The sequence below is a fragment of the Rhinatrema bivittatum genome, chromosome 15 (genome assembly GCF_901001135.1).
Source record: "Rhinatrema bivittatum chromosome 15, aRhiBiv1.1, whole genome shotgun sequence".
Lineage (NCBI taxonomy): Eukaryota > Metazoa > Chordata > Amphibia > Gymnophiona > Rhinatrematidae > Rhinatrema > Rhinatrema bivittatum.
This window is the reverse complement of record NC_042629.1, coordinates 30,764,059-30,785,223: the sequence shown is the minus strand read 5'-3', so window position 1 is coordinate 30,785,223 and position 21,165 is coordinate 30,764,059. Positions and strand designations below refer to the sequence as shown.

Here is a 21,165-nt window from a genome sequence, read left to right as displayed (position 1 = left end):
TTCCATGAACCTTCATTGGCAACTACCCAATAATTCCCCCCCCCCCCCTATTTTAAATCCCCTCCCAGTTCCCTTAGCTCTCTACTACCACGATGACAGTCAGCTGGAGCCATGCACCAGGGCTGCTTCCGGATCCCTGCAATCATGCGCTCTAAATCTGTCCCCTAGGTGTTAGTGCCGTCTCTGTAGCATCCCCAACACCGGCCTAGCAGAAGTGGAAGACCTGAGCCAGGAATCAAACGTCAGGGCCACCAAACAGATCGCTTACACTTGTTTTTAATGTTGTCATTTTTCCTTCTGATATAGACATGTATGTTGAAACGATCATGTCAGGGTTAGTGTTTCATACTTCTCATTTTTAATTGGTGGAGGGGCTTTAGTCACTTTTTTGATGTGATTTATGTGCCTTCAGATGAATAAAAAAGAAAGAAAAATAATGGGCTGATTTGAATTACTACAGGTTGCTAAGCCTATGCCAGAAGAGGAGGTGTCACCATGGGGAACGTGAATGCACACTTACTGGTGGTAGCATCCGGGCTCCATCCCTTCCACCCACCACTTGGCCAGCTCGAATATTTGGAGTTAACCGTCCTTGTTTGGCCAGCTGGGGTCACCACAGAAGCAAGTGGACATGTTTCCTCCCTGGGAATGCTAGCCTCCTGCACCGCAGTGCTACAGCCCGGACCACAGAGGTTTATTTGCCCAAGACAATGCATCAAACATTGCTCCACCTCACCTTCTCTTCAGCTGATTTGACGACACTCATAACCTGTCTCACAGATAACTCCAGCGGCTGTTTACTACCATCATCTTCAAATGTAAGTCTTGGTGAATCCTGGAAAGAAAACAATGAAAAAAACAGCTCAATATACAGAAAACAGAGAGCCAGGCACACCTCATAGCCAGAGATTATAGGGGAACATTGCAAAGAGTAGCAGAGATTTATAAATCCTGTACTGATTGAGTATATCAAGTTTACTATGAAACGGTGGTAGACTACACTCCATCAGAATTATAAACATGGACAATAGGTTATTCCTAATATCAAAATCCAGCAAGCAAAATTTCAGAGAGATTCCCTTTCACCATTCTTGTTTTGCCTGGTGCTGAATCTTCTGAATGCTCTTATTAACTCTTTCAAGTTCCAGATATTGCCCTAATTGCAGCTCCACTAATGATCTACAGACATTGCACCTACATGACGCCTGAGATTTACGGAACAACTCAGAAGAGTTTCTCAGGTAGCATCAGCCTGGAGAAATGTGCTAAAGGGGCTTTCCATACAGGAAAAATAAGCAAAACTGAAAGCATCTGTCCAACTGAGAACTTCAGCAGGAAGGCCTTTAGAAATGCCAAAGGGTGACAATTTAATACAAGTTACTGAGAGAAAGGACCAGTAAAGAATATGGCTGGAGTTTGATTCTGAAAAGTGCTTTTAACACAAAATAAAATACAAACTACTAATCAACTTGCAATTCCCACACTCTCCTATAATTTTGGAATAGTAGGCTGGCCCAATAAAGATCCTAAACAACTGGACGGAAGAACAAGGAAACGTCTCTGTGCCCATCAAGTAATCTATAAGAATTGGGTAGGTTAGAAGTACTTTTATTTAATGTATGTTTGATTATATTGTTGTTTACTGCTCTGGGCAGGTCTTGCATCAGGAATCGCAGTCTATAAGTAATAAACGAATAAAGAATCAGCATATGCCGAGATTGTAAATTCCAAGAGCTGAAATTGGTATTGGCCTTATAAAAATAGATTATACTTATAAAACTGCTATTATAGGCCTTCAAGCATACCTAACAGCAGCAACAGATCAAAAAGTGCTGAAGTACCATAGTTAATGGCCAGAATCGGTGAATGGAAGGGACTGAGTGAATTCACCAGCGCATGAGAGGAAAGAAGCTATGGAATTTGAAAAACAAGTGTCTTTAATGAATCCGATCAGCAAACAAAGAAGAGTAATTGGCAAAAGCACAAAACTATAGTGGGACATACAGAACATAAGAAATTGCCATGCTGGATCAGACCAAGGGTCCATCAAGCCCAGCATCCTGTTTCCAACAGAGGCCAAACCAGGCCACAAGAATCTGGCAAGTACCCAAACACTAAGAAGATCCCATGCTACTGATGCAATTAATAGCAGTGGCTATTCCCTAAGTAAACTTGATTAATAGCAGGTAATGGACTTCTCCTCCAAGAACTTATCCAAACCTTTTTTGAACCCAGCTACACTAACTGCACTAACCACATCCTCTGGCAACAAATTCCAGAGCTTTATTGTGCTGGCTCAGGAATGGCTAAAGTGAGGCGAGTTTAAACCGGAAGATGAGAAACTGACAATTGCAGCACACAATCTTAGATTATGAACAAGCAAATTTACAGCCAACACAAACAAAAAATTGATAAAAACAAATAAATGCAAATTTTGTGAAACAGCACTAGAAACGGTGACACGCTTCATCGCTGGATGTCAAGGATTGTCAGAAGGCCTGTATACAGAAAAGCATAACAAGGTGGCACGGCTCATCCATTGTAAATCGTGTGAACACGAACATCACTGTTGAATGTATAACCATGAAAGTCATCTTGTAAACCATTGTGATCTAAGCATGGAATGTCTAAATGTTGCAATGTAAAGATAATATGACCACCATCACATTATCAAAACAGTTATCTTGTAAACCAACATGATACCCACGGGTGAATATCGGTATATAAAAACAAATAAATAAATCACTGTAACAGAAAAGCACTGGGATCACGGCCCTGATAGAAGTACAGAAAATGAAGAAGTTGTGATCACCTGAGACATTCCTATTCCAACAGGTAAAAAGATCAATGCAAGAAAACTGGAGATTGTGGTAAAGGGAAAAAGCATAAGAACAGCACTACTGTCTGTACCAAGCAACTATTCTGAGGATCATATGGAGAGAGAGAAAATCCTCAAGTACTAAATGGTGCAATCAGAGACTGAGAAAATGTGGCAGAAAGATACAGAAATAGTCCTAATTGCCCTGGGTGCCACTGACCTGATTAAAAAGGACCTCCAGGCGCATCTAGATATGTTGCCTGTGCATCTAACACCTTACGAACTCCAGGAGGAGGCTTTCTTTGGCACAATGCAAGTATTAAGAAGGGCATTAGTGGTAAATGATATTAAGTTATATTAGTTCTGGCACCATCTGTCATAGTTTGACAGACGGTGCCAGAACGTTAAATTAAAATAATTCTGTACTGCTGGTTATGTGTAAGAGATTGCTTCGATATGGACTTGCTAAACTACTCTAATTTATTGTAATCCACTTTGAGTCCAATTCGCATAAAAGCGGGAATATCAAATCTTTGGAAATACATACATGCATTTGAGAGACTGAGATCCTATTCAATGCACCCTGGCTTCCAGTGAGGTTTAGTCCTGTAAGGGCTGCGCAGAATTAACCCATTTGGAGACATTACTCTGGAGATTATACAGAATACTCCAAAGAGTAGTAGAGATTTAGAAGCAGTTAATCAGAATGCACTTCCCCCTGACACTATCAGTACAAGTTCTATATTGTTTAGTATACTGTGATTTAAGAATAATCAATTTAAAAAAAAATCAATTTGCTGTGGACCTGGGTGTACTTCCCAAGCCCTAGGCAGGCCAGAGCTGGGGATACTGCAGAAGCAGCGTTCACAGACCAAGGAAGAGGAGTCCCAGTCACTGCGTAAGCACACATGGTTTCGGAAGTCACGGTGACTGTGGCTACGGACTTTCACTGCCATAGCCGAGGTAGAAGGTGGGAGGGGAAGGTTAAAAATGAGGCAATCAGCTTAGTTGGGCTCAGGTTGCTGTAGCCCAATGGAGGCCAGTTCTAACTGAACTGGATTCCCAAGGATCATGAGGAAACTGCACCCATACTCAGGAATAGCTAGCCAAAAGACCTCCAAGTTTCAGAAGGATTTTTGCTGCATGAACTGCTTTGTCACACTGTGCATGCAATAAGGCATCGGAGAACCTGTTTGACCATCTGCATGGTAGCCAGAGATGGCAGTGTGCCCGGAGCTGTCTCCACACTCGCCCATTCCCTGACCACACAACTGAGCAGGGGTGTGGCTTCCAGCAACAATGGCCAAGGTCTGTTTGCTCATTGCTGCTGTCCCTGGTCCTCTCCTTTCCCCAACCTCATTCACAAAACAATAGACATGGCTGGTGCATTTGTGCTCTGCAGAAGGCCCTGGAGGAGAGGATGTCGAGGCCCTTGCTCGATGGTGACACCTACTGGCTGGCTCTAAAGAGCACCCATGGTCCACACCTCTTAGCCAAAGGACTATTACTTAGCCTAAATGATGGGGAAGGGGACGAGGGGAGTAGCACAGGGAACTATAGCATTATTGCAGGTTCTGAATGAACTGGAAGTCAACTGCAGCTGAAAAAAATCATTCTTAGGCTAATTTTAGGCTGCATCTCCTCAGTGCCTGCTGAAGCATATTCTGCCTGGGCCACGCGCACCCGAAGAGGAATCGCATTCATTCCTCGAGGCTGCTGTGAGGACAAGAAGGACAGCAGACTGCACTGCCAGGTTTACAGGTATTTGTTTTATTTATTTATTTTTTTAAAATGATTTATAACCCACCCTTTCCAGTCTTTCAAATTCAACATACATATAAACCATACAAGACCATAAATAAAAAAACAAAACAAAAATCTAAAAAGACTGAGGTGGTGTCCCTTAAGATGGAAATGAATACATTTGATCGATATTCTGCTTTTCAGACATTTCAAAGTGCATTACAGTCAAATAGTGTAGAGTGATCCTCCAAGCAGGAAGGGCGAGGCCACAGGAGGCCGGACTGCCAGCTGCACTATCCGTTGCCAACCATACCCAGAAGAATGCTGGGCTGCATAGAGAGAGGAATAACCAGTAAGAAAAAGGAGGTGATGATGCCCCTGACCAGGTCCTTGGTGAGGCCTCACCTGGAGCACTGTGTTTAGTTCTGGAGCCCATGTCTCAAAAGGGATAGAGACAGGATGGAGGCGATCCAGAGAAGGGCGACCAAAATGATGTTGAGTCAGTATCAGAAAACCTATGAGAGGATAGGATGAAGGATCTAAATATGTATATCCTGGAAGAGAGGAGGTGCAAGGGGGGTATGATAGAGACCTTCAGATACGTGAAAGGTTTTAATGTTGTGTAAAGGTCAAACCTTTTCCATTGGAAAGAAATCAGTAGAACTAGGGGTCACGAAATGAAACTCCAGGAAGGACGACTCAGAGCCAGTGTCAGGAAATATTTCTTCATGGAGAGGGTGGTGGATACCTGGAATGTCCTTCTGGAGGAGGAGGAGGAGAAAACCAAAACAGTAAAAGGATTCAAAGGGGCAAGGGATAAACACTGTGAATCCCTAAAGATAAAAGATGGAACTGAAGAAAAGAGTGCATGGGGGTAACTTGCTGGTGTGGCGGTTTCTACCCTTAACCAATAAGCCTTGATACTGTTGGCAGAACTCCATCCTTGCTCTCTGCTTCAATGGCAGGGGGAGAAGGGGAATTGGATTCAGACAGGGCCCCGACTTTTGCGATCTGGGAAACTGATGGGCAGACACACGGGAGCACACACAGGACTCATTCTACAGCCAAGTCCATAAGTAAAGCACGTGAAATAGCACGGTCTGAATTTTCAAAAAGGCTCATTACCCAGTAAAAATGTTGCTAGCAGTACATTTTTATGGATTATCATAAGGCTCAGGGATAATTGCAGCAGTTGCTACCCTTAAGAGAAACGTGGGGTAACCTGCATGTTGTGGAGGATACTACCATGGGAGGCTTGTTGGGCAGACTGGATGAACCATTTTGGTCCTTTTCTGCTGTCATTTCTATGTACCCACAGCAAACATTTGGCACACAGTTTCCTGCTTGCAGACCTATCTTGGTTTCACTAGTTTAAGACAGCACACAGGGGTTATTTTTGTTTCCGGCCATTTTGCAATGCACATCATCTGGGACGGAAAGCCTGCCAAAGTTGTTCTTCTACTGTCACGGTCTTATTTTTCATCTTGTACTGTTTTTGGCCTCTTTGCTGCCTGACTCGTATTTCTTCTCCTAAATTCTGGATCACCATTTAATGTTACACTTTCTTCTCAGTTTTGGTCTTTGCCAATGGTGCGCACCTCCTGTAGTGGGGGCTTGTCCGATTCTGTCTTTCCCTGTGTCTATTCCCCTTCTGAGCAGGAGATCTGCAGCCCCAGCAGAGAAGCGACTCTGGCTCAGCAGGACTGACCTTAGATGGCTGTGGGGCCCAGGGCAAATCCCCAGAGCAGAGCCCTTGATCCCTTTCCCAAAGATTAAGACTGAAGAGTGAGCAGGTATTTAGGATCCCCACACATTCACACACACACACCTTGCCTACTGCTACGGCTCTGGCACAGCACTTTTTCCTTCACTGTCAGCAGCTCCAGCACAACATCCCTTGCTTGCTCACCCCACCCACTGCCGAGCAGTGCTCACCCCCTCTCTGACCACATCCCCCTAATTTTCTCTCCCCCTCACTCTGCTCAGCAGCTCTCTTTCTCCCCCCTTACTCTTCAAAACCAAGCCAAGAAATTCAGCACCCAATCCCTCCTCATCCCACCTGCCTCCTCCTGCCACTGGTCCATGCTCCAGGGTTGTCGTAGACTGAATTGGGGCCTGGTGTAGTACCGAAATGTGCAGCTCGTCATGGGCTCCACATTTCATTGGCATCCTGCTGGCACTGTGCTCTCCTGGTAGCCAGGCCCATGAATGGTCCCAGCAGCTTCCCTGCTTTGGGAGAGTGCTGGTGTGGGCAGGAGGTGGGTACCTGCCCCAGCGCCACTATCCCACACTACAGGGCCGTCTTTAGGCCTGGGTGGTGCAATTACTGTAGATCCCCTCCAGCAGTGGGATCTGGTGCCATTCACCTTTCACCCCTGCCCCTAGTGGCCTTGAAATGCAGGATATAACTTTCCAGCACAGAGAACAGATGCCCCTACAGCAGAAGATTTTCAACTTTTAAACAGGCAACAGACCTAGGAATGACCATCTCAAGGCACTGGAGCCAGCTGTGTTGGTGCAGTGAGCGTTTGAGCAGCCCCAGTTTTGAACAAACTCCTTCATTGTGTCCACGGAAGGATAATGTGTGTTGAACTTAGCATCCCGGATTGGTTTGTAAAGTTGGCTCCTATGATCTCAGGAAACTTGAAGGTAGTCAGACATTGTAATAATGGGATAAGGACAGCTGACAGGCAGGAAAGAGCGTGTAATGTGCTCTTATATAGGGCACTGGTGATGTTCAGCCAGGGGCGTTGCTAGGTACTTAAAGATATAGGGCACAGACCCATAAGCTTTTCCCTTTCCTCTCCCCAAGATTTTGGTAATTAACTCATCACGATAAACTGCTTCCTCCCTTCCCTAGAACAAGCCTGTACAAACGCACAATTGGACATCACACTTTCAAATATTCAGTTTTAAATGATTTCTATTCTACACTGCCATGCAGCAGTCATCAGGGAATCATCATGAGACCCGTGTCGGGGAAATCACCCAGTCAGCTCGATTCCACACCCACCTCACATCCCTGCTCATAAAGCAGGAAGCACTGCTATAAACATTTTGCATCATTGTCACAAAGTGCCAGGCATGTATTTCAGTGGCATCTTCTAAGTAACAAAGAAATGCCTGGCCAGTTTCATCCATCTAGTAAAACTACCACTAAAATTATTCAAGAGCAATCAATCAATAAAAGTTCTTTTGGTGGTGAAGTCTAGGGTCTCCACAGAACCCCAATATAAAACCTCCATTCACAGAACCTCCCTCAAAGAATGTCAGAATTACAGAACTAGGAAACGTCTCCTTACCACTCGCCATAGAAAAATACTACTCAAACTCTAGTGTCACCTCACTTTAACAGCAAAACATCAGCATACCTCTGTAACATTTAAAATCAAGCAAAAACCTACTCAGAACCTATAGCAAACCTGCCATACCATAACAGACTAACTGCCAGATTCAAACAGTAACAACCCTACTCATGAAAAAAGACAACACTGCAAATATTACACCAGGCCCTAAAACACCAATACACCTCCTATTAGGAAAACAGACAAGTCAGGCTGCTATAGATCTCTACACAGAAACTACATGCTGACAGAATACCTCACCTCAGTTACACATGCACAACACAACACCCTCACCAAATACAGAATAAAGAGACCATAAAGCATAACTAGAAATGTGCACACAAAATCTGAAATGGAAACTATAACAAGCTAGACTTACTTTGTATGCAGTGCAACAACAGAAAAAAACGAAACATCAGTATTCCTTGTTAAATATCAAATACAATCAAGAAATATAAAATATCAACCACACCAATAAAAAAAAAAAAAAAAGTCAAATCATCAAATAATTAAAAATGCACACAAAAATGTTTTAAAAATTACTAGCCAGGTTCTTATGGCCTGGATTGGCCACTGTTGGAAACAGGATGCTGGGCTTGATGAACCATTGGTCTGACCCAGTATGGCATGTTCTTATAATAAAATATTTCAAAACAGCAGTAATTACAACTAATGAGGTTCATAGTCAAAAGCATTTAACCAGATAACTCAGAAGATATTCAGCTAAATGAAGATTTGGGCACTTATCGGACTTTTCAGCCAGGCCTTCGCGGAGAGATAATCCTCCCACTGTAACTTGCCCGCTAGCTAAGTCAGCTCTACCTGTTATCCATCAGCTACTCCAGTTTTTCCCGTTATTATGGCGTTCCCCTAAGATTATTTGGAAGTTTCATCAGGAATAGCCCTATGTTTATATTATACTTTAGTATATTTCTATTGTACCACATGTTCATTGTTTCTTCATGTTCATTATACCTCATGTTCATTGTATCCGCCCCACGGCGACATTTCAGTTTCTCTGTAAACCGGTGCGATATGTATCCTATACAGGAACATCAGTATATAAAAGTTAAAAATAAATAAATAAAATAAATATATTGGAACTGACTAATAAGTTAGCTGGCTAAGTTTGGGGCATTCTGGGGGCGTAACTGGGAGGAGCTGAGTTAGGCGGATAAGTTATTTTCCTAACTCGGATAATTCAGAGTTAGCAGGATAATGTTGCCGGCTCAGTCTGATCAGACCAGAGATGTCCTAAAGTTAGTGGAAGAAAGTTAGCTGGCTAGCTTTTACTGTGCCAGCAGCTGAAGATGCACAGACTCAGGGCACTCTGTGCAGGTTACTCCTATAGTGCCACTAACTCATGCTTCCCATATCTCTTCACTTTTTGCAACTAAAGATGCTCTGTTTATCCCATAACTTTTTGAAGTTCATTACCATTTGAACTTCTCTAACCTTTTCCAAGAAGGCATTCTTGGTATCCACTTTTTCTGTGAAAACAAATATTTCCTGACATTGTTCCTATAATGACCCCATAGTCAACAGTTTCCTTTCTACTGAAAAAAGTTTGCTTCTTGTACCCGATTTATCCCTGTCCAACGTTAAGTATCCCCTAAGGAGAGGAGGGATTTATTTAAGTTTCATCTCATATGGCTTTTGGTGCAGATCCCACACCATGTTGCCTTTGTATAAGAAGTGATATCCTACAAGTTGTCTAGCTTTTACAGCTGACAGCTGGGAGATAACTAGCATTGCATAAATGGAAACAACCTGATAGACTAGGTGGGCAAATTGGTTCTTTTCTGCTGACATTTACTATGTTACTAATGGAAATTGTACTTTAAAAGGCCATCACAGGAAATGTAATATTCCGAAGTACAGTGTGCTCATTAATAATAGCAGAATTTAGCATCTCCTACAATCCAGACATAATGTAGAGAACATGCTGAGCAGAGCAGTTCCAGGAATATGCACCAATCCATCTGCTGAGCTGCAGCTAATGCTGCCTGAATCTCAGTCTCATATACTAAAAGCTGGGAGACTTCAGCCAACATGGGCAGGGCTGGAAGCACAGGCAATCAAAAGCAAAATTGTAGAGCGCTGTAGTAAAGAAGCAAAGCCTAGGGTTTGCATCACTAGAAGGAGCCCTCTGGTCAGTTGCATCATCCAAGAGGGTCCCAACAACTGCCCAGGGGACCATGGCTGTATAAATACACAAAAAAAAAAAAAGACAGTCCCTGCTCAGTGGAGCTTACAGTCTAGTTGAGACACCCAGCAAGACAAACATTTCTGACCTCAAGCAGGCTGTAGCAATAGGAAGGCAAAGCAATGTGGGGCCTGTCAGCTGGCCTGCACTCACCAGCCCTTTCAGGAGTCTCCTTGGTAACAAGAAGTCCTTATGAGGGTGTTTCTGCTGCAGGGCCTGTGTGTGCGTGCCAACTCACAAGCCTCACACAGCTTTTTCCTCCTATTGCCAATGCCTGAAGATCTCCGCCAGCACGCACACACAGCAGGAGCTGCTTGGGCAGAATTTACACCAATGTTTCTAGCAGAACAAAGCCAAGCCACCAAGAGATAAACAGAGTGTGAAGTCTGTCACTAAATTCACAAGCCAGGTCTCTCAACACTTTTCAAACTCTTTCCATCCCTGCATACTATTCTTTCTCCTACATTCATTCCTTTAGTCCACTTACCATCCCTGTTCTTAACGTGCCCTTCATATAAAATAACTGTCCCCAGTTTCCTGCAGCAGCTCAGAGGTAAATTCTGCACCATATTTACATTTTTAATACATAAGACTATTTTACATTATAAAACTCAAGTCATTTTCCACCCTTTCTTTCTGGTGACTTGCCACTTTCCAACCATTTCAAAAAGACGACATTGACACCCTACTCACTATCCTTAAAGTGACCACCTGCCAGAAAGATCCTTGCCCCTCCTGGTTAATCTAGTAAGCAAAATCCTGGCTACTAACCCACCTCCAGGCCACTGACAATACATCATTGGTGGAAACCCATCTACCTGACTTTGCTTAGCAAGGTCATTGAAAAGGGATGCACTATCACAGTTATCTGGCCACCTGCTCACCATAAACAGCATCTGGCTTCCATCCTCACTATAGTACTGAAGCCATACTAGCTAGCCTGGTTGATGAACTGAGGCTCTGCCTATATTGCAGAGAAGCTGCTCTGCTTATACTCCTAGACCTATCTGTTGCATTTGATACAATAGACTGATCGTTCATCTAAGCAACCTAGGCCCAAGCAGCCCAGCACTACCTGGTTCATATCCTACTTACATAACTGCACCCAGTCTTCCTTGGACTACCTACTTCAAAGCCATACTCTCTCACTTATTGAGTACCTCAAGGATCTATCCTCTCGTTGACCCTATTGAACATCTACATGGCACCCTTTGGCAAGCTCATTAGGGAGCACAAGATCAGTTATTACTTTTATCCAGATTGTCCTGCTTAGCCTAGACCAAGACAAGAAGATTGCCCACCTAAATGACTGCTCAAGTACAAATGTGAACTGGCTACACTAAACACAAACCAAAAAACGTAACCCTAAGAAAGCAGCGGTATTATCGGTTGGTAAAACAACCCATAGCCAGTGGCCACCTATACCCAAAAGGACAACTCTCCCCATTAGCTCCCAAGTTCAGACATTTAGCTTCATACGAGACTCAACTTATTACAAGAACTCAAGTCCAAGCAATAATTAAAGCGTCTCACCTTTGTAACTCTGCCCCTTTCTGGATGTCTTTGCCTTCGCCACAGCTATCCAGGCCTGGGTGATCTCCCACTTAGCTTAAGATAATTCGCTGTACGTTAATCTCAAATAAACTAAAACTATCAACTACAACTCATTTAAAATGCAGTAGTCAAGATGATACCAAATGTTAGCAAATTTGACAAAATTACTCCAGTCCTAAAATCACTAATCATTGGCTCCCTACTTCCTACTGAGCCAAATTCAAAATTCTGGTGCTGGCATACAAACCCCTCAAAAACTGTGCACCAACCTACTTCACCCGCTACACACTCTCTTGCATGCTGCACTCCCTACCTCAAGCACAACAGGCCGAGCCCAGCTCCCAAAGCAATGTGCCTCACCGGCCCCAGAAAAAACTGCCCCCACCCTATATCAGCTCCATGACACTGGTAAAAACCTGGCTCTTGAACGGAGCACTCAAACTGCTCATGTAGCTTGAACCACTTCACACTCTCCCTTAAGACCACTCCCTGCCCAGTCTAAATTTAATTATCTATATTTGGTGTTTAATTGTGTGTGTCCTATATTTACAACTTATTACAGAATAAATTACATTCACAATTAGAACAATTATCATACTGCACATATTGCATTCTGTACTACAAGGACATGATTCCCCCCTAACATCCTTTCCAAGCCAAGCCCGCAGTCTCCCGACAATACCTGTCCAAAATATGTCAGTATTGTGATAGATAAAAACAATTCTAAACCAAGTGCTATTTTTTTATGTTACCTGCCCTGATCTTTGGAGGGCACAGGAGACAAGTGATTTTACATAAATCAAATAAACACGGGGAGATTCAAGATGGCCACTTGAAGAGAGGCACGGATTCATGGAGCTCCTCATTTCTTTAATTTATTTCCTGATACCTCATAAGAAGCAGAAGGCGAAGATTAGGGAGATGGTCCCAGCCACCCCCAGGTCCGACTCTTCTCAGCCCACCATTGAGGGCTTCTTTTCTCCGGCGGCGTCCTTAGCATCTCGAGCCGTGAGTGGGTGGCTCCCTTGCCGGACCGGGAAGTTACACTTAGCCCCAGAGCTCCATCGATTCCGCCTTTCCCCCCTTCGGTGGTGAATTTGGATGACTTCTCACTGCCATGTGGGCTTATTAGCCCTAGATCAATGGCTTCTGGGGAGGGCCTTTCTGATGAAACCGTGGTGTGTTCGGTTGTCGAGTCGGATGCTGGCTCAATGCCTCCAGAGCAGTTTTGGGAGTCTGTGAGCAGAGAAGATCCAGTGTCAGGCCCCAAGTGATTACCTCGACTTCGGGGGGGGGGGGGGGGGGGGGGGAGAGATCTGCGGGAGCTAAATACTTTGCAGAATAGCCAAGGCACAGAATCTTTTCTTCTTCGTCCTGCATTGCCAAGACCTTCTGTGATTACTTTAGACTCTGTTTGGTCTACATTGATGGTTCTTGAAAAATCTCTCTCTGCTTTGGCTGATGTTACTTTGACATTTTCTTCTTGCATCCATACTGTTGAATCAGAGTTGGATTCTCATTCTCAGAAAATTGATGTTTTGGCTAAATTTTCTTCTTTACACCAAGTTCAAGATACTTTGATCAAATCTGATATGTTTCATTCTAGAAAGCTGGAAAATATTGAGATTTCTCTTTGTTATTTAAATCTCAAGATATTGAATTTTCCTCTGTCTAATATGATCTCTGTTATTGACTTGTTCAAAATATATACATCCGAGGTCCTTAAAATACCTATTGAAGCTATAGCTTCTATTGCCAAAGCCTACATGTTAAAGCCTTCGGACACCAACTCAATTGACCATGTCCAAGAACTGGATTTAAATCTGACCCAGCTGTTGGAATCTTCAATGGATGTGGTTATTTCTAAACGTGGGATTCTTTTATTTTTTCTCAAGAAAAAGATTTTGTTTTAAGATTATTTTTTGTCCTCTTTTTATGGCCAGCGAGTCTGGATATACCCCGATATCATATGTTCTACTCAAGAACATCATAAAAATTTTCTTGCTATGCGTTTTATAGGCCTTGGCACTCAGTGCGAAATTTACTTTGAGATTTTCCTGACAATGTGCGACTTCCCATGTTGGATCTAGATTTGTTTATTTTGATCCTGCCCATTTACGTCTTTATCTGGATACTCATACCTCGGCTATTTCTGCTTAGCTTAAATGGAAGTTTAAAGATTTAAGCGCTTGTCTCTCTTTTCTTCAGTTTTCTCAGTGGTTCATAAGAAAGAAAATGCCATACTGGGTCAGACCAAGGATCTATCAAGCCCAGCATCCTGTTTCCAATAGTGGCCAATCCAGAACCTGGCAAGTACCCAAAAACTAAGTCTATTCCATGTTACCATTGCTAATGGCAGTGGCTATTCTCTAAGTGAACTGTATTACCTATATATACCGCTTCTTTTTCTTCTTGAATCCCCCTATTTCTTGATTGAATATGGGTAATGTTTGTTGACATTGACCAATGTTCTCAATTATTGTTTACATGAATTCATGGTATGTTTTTATGTTGTAAGTTCTATAATCATTTACTTATGTTCTTATTGTAAATCGCCTTGACCTTTTGTGAAAGGCGATTAATAAATTTTAATAAAAATGAAAAAAAACATGAAATATTGTATGGACCCTGGTTTATGAATATACTGATTTGGCATCTTGATATATTCCTTGTATAATTTCCATTTTGTTTCTTGTACTGGTAAACCAGCTCTCATGTATATTGCCACAAGTTGTATGCTTGTTTATAAATTTGAAATTTCAATAAATAAAAGTTTAATAAACACAGTAATACAACACTTATACATACATAATGAACAACATCCCATATACAGTTTAAAAATAACTAAAAGTCCCTGCTCATCATATAAGTCAGATCATAGTATTAGAAAGGAAGCAGTTAAGAGATGCATTTTTAATACCTGCCCACAAAAAAAAAAAGTTATTTTGCCCAGGTTAGTCCAAACAACAACTGAATTGTTTTATTTTTATTTACAGATTTAAATTTTGTATTTTACTGTATTTTATTAGTTTGTTTTAATTGTTATGAATGTCATCTATGGAATCCATCATGATCTACTGGACTGTGCGGAATATAAACGCTGTGACATAAGTTAAGTTTTGGGCAGTGCAGGTTGCCTTATCTCCATGTAATCCCCCCAAGCTGGTTGGAACTGGAAGACTTGGGGGCCCAGCGCTACATAAGGGAAACTGCAATACTGAGCATGTCTGCCTGGACTGGCCCCTTTCATGCCCTTTATCCATTAACATATCAGGACAGGCTAGGGAGGTTTTCTATGCCGGGAACCAGTGAAGACCCTTTTCTTCAGCAGTATATGGATGGATAAAAAGATATGAATCAGGCTTTATTTACATTTTTTTTTTGCTTTTCCTTGCAACCTCAGGACGAATTAGAACAGAAAATTTGAAACAATAGTATCGTACAACAATAACATCCGTTGCACATGGCAATCATCATCGTCGTTTTAGGACATGCTTTTCCACCAAGAGGGTTCAAAGCAAGTTACAACAGTGGATATATAACTCAAATAGTATATAAATACAGAAAATATAGATAATGAATTGCATAAATAAAACTGCTTTGATTTTTTACATGTAAGGCAGTATATTAAGATAATAAACTAAGGCCTTATAGATAATATTGTATTGGTCTGATTAGAAAAAGAGATTCTTTTTAGATAAAGTGCATGAGAAAAATCCTACCTTGTCTTCTAATTGCAGTCCAAGCAAGCAAACATTCTTTCCCCTCCCCCTTTTCCCCAAAGACTTCAGGCTCCTTGGGAAGCCCATCCCAGCAGGATCCATGACTGCCACAGCAGAGCTCCACTGGGACCCAAGACTGCTGCACGAGAGATCTAACAGGCCGATACAGTAAAGCACGCTCAGCTGAGCGCACTATTTAACATGCAACCAACCTCCCCCCCCCCCCCCCAAGCTAATAGCGCTCATCACATGCAAATGCACGTTGTTGAGGCTATTAGGTATTCGCCCCAAGTACCAAAAAAGAAAAAAAAAAAGTGCGCTCGATCCGCACATTTGTACGCTCAGAAACTAACACCAGCCCAGAGCAGACAATTTCTGAGCGGCCCAAAAAAAAAAAAAATACCGTAAAGCAGAAAATACTGCTTTTCTGTACATCCTCTGACTTAAAATCGTGGCGTTAGAGGAACCAAAAAAAAAAGTGCCGGCGGTCAGGTTAGGGAAAGGGATGCTCAATTAACGAGCAGCCATTCACAGGTTAGGAAAAACGGACGCTCGTAAAATTGAGCGTCCATTTTCCTAACCCTCTTGACAACCACCTCTCCTGGGCTGTCAAGGAGGCACTAGGGGCGTGCGATTGTCTCTAGCGCCTCCTTTTAGCATGACCCCTCATTTAAATATTGTATCACGCACCCAGGAGAGGTGGCTGGGGGTGCTTTAGGAAAGAGAGCGCTCAACACCGAGCGCCTGTTTTCTGCATGACTTTATTGTATTGGCCTGTAAGTGAGGAAAGAGGCAGCAGAGTCCTGCCAGGCCTGAAGGATGAGCAGACAGTGGTTCTATGGGACCTGGGTAAAGGAGGCTCAGACAGAGGATCAGGCAGTGAGTAGGAATTTTATATAAGATGACCATGTTATATTCTGGGTCATCTTATAAATTGGGCCAATACAGTAACTTTTAAGAGATGGAGCTCAAAGAGGTTTATCTGGACGAACTCTGAGGTCTGAATACTTTGGCGACTTATCTGCATAAATTGTATCTGTTATTAATTAGATGAAATGTATCCCAGATACAATGTTCTGGGGCAGAGCTCACTTAACCAAATAAGTTATTTGGCAAGTCTTGACATCTCTAAGAACAGGGCTAAAAGTTGTCCAGAAATATGTTCCCAGATACCTTTACCTTAATTGGCTCTATTCAAATAATATAGCTCGTTAAGTGATGACTCAAAAAAATAATTAAAAAAAAAAAAGTTTAGCAAGCCTGCCAGTCTAATCTCCATCCCCATCACCCTAATGAAACAAATATTGCACATTGTACCTGATCCCTCTATCCCATACCAAGCCCCCCAAAATATACCAAAAACGTAATGGGCCTATATGCCTGAAAAGCCTCCCCTTCCCTTCAGTATTCACAAAATACAATTTGCATATAGAGTCCCCTCTTTCAAGCCTAACCCAAACTCTCCTGCCCCAGGCACCACCAAATCCTTACTGCCATTAGGAGCATCCAGCGTTGCTTTGACAGCAGCGCAGGTAACATAAGCTATCAGCGCTCCTGTCAGAGCACTGGATAAGTTACCCATTTTCTGATTTTTATTATAACAGTGGCTTCTAAATCTTTAAACACTGCGCCCCCAAATCAAAGCCTTCTCAATTTTAACATTGTGCACTATTATAAATACATTTTCTGAAACCTCTTATCTGTTTTGTCTATGTCTTGCTGGGAAGTAAGCTATAGAACAAGGACTGTCCCTTCAAAGTATCTATACAGCAATGCATCCATCTAGCAGCACTATAGAAATAAGCAGAGGGAGCAAAAAGTAATGTGGTCAGTGACTTGGCACAGTAATTTTATGCACCAAATGATGTGTTCATCCATGAACTAGAAGTGGGATCCTTGATTAGCTGCTTTTTTTGTCCTTACCAGTTTATCTGATCATAGAACAGCCCCTTCTCCACCCCAGGATCCAGATGCTGATTTGGCCAAAGGTGAGGTCAAATTTCTGGGAGGAGTTAGACTAGTACAGGAAGGAAAGAAGGCGGGGTTTAGAACAGTTGTAAGTGCCCCTACACTACACTACAGCCAAGCCTCACTGGGGGAAACCCGGAGAGTGAAAAAGGACCATGCGCCTGATTTGGGAGTGCACTGACAGTACAAGAGGAACACAGATACAAATTTGTGGCTGCACAACACTGTAAATCCAGACAGACAGCTCCACTTTTCAGCGCAGCACACTGGTCTGGTTTTTAATCAACCTCCTTCTGTTGTATTTCCACACATTTGATCTGATATCCATGTACTGATTTTGGTTACCCTTTAAACCACTCTGCAGCCCTCAAAGAGCAGCAGTAGCAGCAGCTCTGTTTTAAACCGATCAATTGGTGCAGAATTACATAGATGGACAGGACGAGGCCCAACTGGCCCTTCCAGTCTGCACAGTTTCCCTCTCTGGGAGGACAAGCACTTACCCCACTCTTGTTAGCCTCCGCATTCAGGGCAGATATCCAGGCTCGTAGCCACTGGCTCTTCCAGCTCTTCAGAGAGAGCACCCAAGCTAGTAGCGAGTCTGTTTCTTGCAGGTCTGACAGAGGGGGAGCCTCAAATTGTCTCTGAAGGGTGCCCAGGGCATATTGAAGTAGGTAAAGCACAAGTGTGACTAGGGCAGCGATGAAAAGCGACACCAGGACGAACCAGCCGATCTCACTCAGCCAGTAATGCAGCCACGCCATGACTTGGCATAATGCTCCGTCCTCAGATGGCCACCAAGCTGACTCTGCCCCTTCTTGCTTGTTCGCTAGGAAAAGCCAGGAGCCATCTGGAAGGCTTTATCCCGGGCAGCCACCCTCCCCAAGGGGAGGAAATTTAAGGTTGAATTCACGTGTCAAGCAGGCACACTTGCATTTAGTTCACTTTTCCCCAGCTGATGATGCTTACGAGGCTGGACCGCCCACATGTCATCGTGGATAAAGCTTCAGAAAGAGGGAACAATCCACTTCACAGCCCTTTTAAAGAAAAGGATTCAAGCGGAACACAAAACCCTACAACCTGAGTGTCCTCTGGCTGCGGAAGAGGGCAGCTAAACTGGAAACGGAAGGGTGCTTACTGGCACAGCCGGCTCGGCTTCGGGGCGAAGATGCAGATCAGGAAGTGGGGCTGGGGCTCTTCCGTCGGGCGAGGACGGAGAGGAAAGTCCCAGGCTGCCTCGCTCGCCAGCCCGGGACCTGGGGCGGGGAGAGGGCGTGACAGCACGGGACCGCCCCGGGGGCGGAATCCGCTCAAGTTTCGGGAGCGGCAGAGCGCAGCTTCCTCCTGCAGCTGAAGTTTGGGTTCTCGCCGGGGTTCTAGGTTTCTTGTTTGCTGTTCTTAGGTTCACCTAAGTTTTAAGTTTCATTTATTTGTTAAGGAGTTTTTTTGCTTCCCCCTTTCCTCTCTTAAATTATCATCTCCTTTTTTTGTTAGCCCCAATTCGTCTTTCTTTTTCAAGTGAATTTTTATTGGCATTTAAATCATATTCACGAAATACCGCCAGGCAAAAGAGAATTACAATAGCAACTTTCAACAAGAAAAAAAAATCCACAAAGCGAAAAAGTCTCAAAATATAGCTGAATTAAAGTCCACACTGAGAGGAAAACAAAGGGAGGGAAGGGACATTCAGCAAGCACCCATGACCCAAAAATGGCCATCTCGCTTTAGCCAGAGGAACATGCTCGGGGATGGTAACTTTCAAACCGGTGTGCGGGCATACGGTGCATGTGCATTGGCACACGCCCAGGAGCACAGCCTTTTCATAACTTGCGTGCATTTTATAAAATGGCCTGGCCGTGCACACACGTGTGCCAATTTTTAAGTAGACGCGTGCACGCACAAATCCCACTTCTTACGTCGGGAGATTTAAAAAGGGGTGCACATCAATGCCATGTTTACCTCTTTGTCCACCAGTTCCCCCAGTTAACCGTTAGGGCCTCTACCCCCCCCCCCCCCCCCCCCCCGGGTTCATAGCCTACACTGCCCCCAGTTACCCCCGACCCTTTAAACTCTTCAGAAGTGGCGCAATCCTTTTATTTTATGACTTGCACGTCATCCCTAGCAGAAGTAAAGTTATGTGGCAGGGCGAGTAAGTATTCATGCATTTAAACCACCACTCTCCCTGGCGTCGCGCGCACGAAGGAGCGCGACAAAGGGGCCTGCCCCTTTGTTTCGCCCCTTCGTTTCGACCCTCACGTCCCCGAGCAGTTTTCACACCAATACCGCACTAGAGCTCAACCAGCATCCAACATGCTCACGTCCTTCCAGCTCTCTTCCGCCAAGCAACCATCCAGCGCCCATACAGCGCCCTCTAAGTAATCAACCATCCTGCGCACTCATCAGCAAGCACTCAGCAAGCATCCAGTCTGCGCCCTCTCAGCAAGCATCCAGTCTGCGCACTCTCAGCAAGCACTCAGCAAGCAACCAGTCTGCGCACTCTCAGCAAGCATCCAGTCTGCACCCTCTCAGCAAGCATCCAGTCTGCGCCCTCTCAGCAAGCAACCAGTCTGCGCACTCATCAGCAAGCACTCAGCAAGCATCCAGTCTGCGCCCTCTCAGCAAGCAACCAGTCTGCGCACTCTCAGCAAGCATCCAGTCTGCACCCTCTCAGCAAGCATCCAGTCTGCGCCCCCTCAGCAAGCATCCAGTCTGCGCCCTCTCAGCAAGCACTCAGCAACCAACCAGTCTGCGCCCATTCAGCAAGCAACCTTCCAGCGTTCTTCCAGAGCACTAACCAACCAATTATTTATCTCCTAATCCCAGCCTATCCTCCCATCTGCCTTCCGCCTACACTCTGCGCCAGCCAGCTAACCATCCACAATGTCTCTTGCCCTTCCAATACCAACTCTACAATACCGCCTCCTACCTAAAAGAACATCTACCAGACGAGCCCTTCACAATAACTTAAAAACCCTCACCCCTATCTTGATTACACCAATCACCCAGCTTCTAGGCCTCTCCCTCTTCTCACTCTCTCTTTTCAATGCACAATCTCTAACGAAGAAATCCCTAATTTTCAATGATTATCTCACCGACGCCAAGCCAGATATCTGTGCAGTTACCGAAACATGGCTTAAGCCCTCAGATACAGCTTTAATAAACCAACTACCTACACAAACCTATGATTTCTTTTCACTCCCGAGACTGAAAAAAAGAGGAGGTGGTATCCTTCTGGCTACCAAAAAAAGCCTCAACTTCTCCCAACATCCTTTCAGCTCTAACTCTAAACTGGAAGTCGGCTTCTTCACCTCACAACATCTTCAAATCCTTCTTGTCTACGCCCCCCCGGGACTCCTAGAATCCAATGTCTCCCCCATCCTTGAAATCACCACCATGCTCATCAACCTGGATACTCCAGCAATCATTTTAGGAGATTTCAATCTGCACATAGACAATCCCTCACCATCTAACAGCTGCGTAACACTCATCACAGCCCTGTCTGCTATGGGATTCCAACAACTAGTCAACGAACCCACACACAAAGCGGGTCACACTCTGGACTTGATTTTCGTCAACAAGGGCATTACGACTACATCCAATCTGAAGAACAAAAAGGTTCCATGGTCAGACCACACTCTCATCTCTACTTCATTCACGCTGAAAAAATTCAACACTCCCTACATCCCCTCTCCTTCATTCCACTACAAGAGGCGATGCTCACCAGAAGACCTTAACAACCAATTGGTCTCACAGCTCCCCCTATTAGACCTCACCGACCCGAACACTGCCATTCGCTCCTGGAACAACATAACA

General features: G+C 44.0%; 1 protein-coding gene across 2 annotated transcripts in view; it reads right to left on the bottom strand.

The window, feature by feature from the left end:
- LOC115076704 (C2 domain-containing protein 2-like) overlaps positions 1 to 18,581 on the bottom strand; it is a 71,115-nt gene extending 52,534 nt beyond the window's left edge. For both annotated transcript variants that reach the window (XM_029578452.1, XM_029578453.1), the window contains exons 1-2: positions 17,856 to 18,581; positions 737 to 835 (exon numbers count right to left, since the gene is read on the bottom strand). In XM_029578452.1, the coding sequence (XP_029434312.1) occupies positions 737 to 835; positions 17,856 to 18,116 (360 nt within the window). In that variant the 5' untranslated portion in view covers positions 18,117 to 18,581. The remainder of the gene's footprint in view (positions 1 to 736; positions 836 to 17,855) is intronic.
- Between the last annotated feature and the right edge of the window lie 2,584 nt (positions 18,582 to 21,165).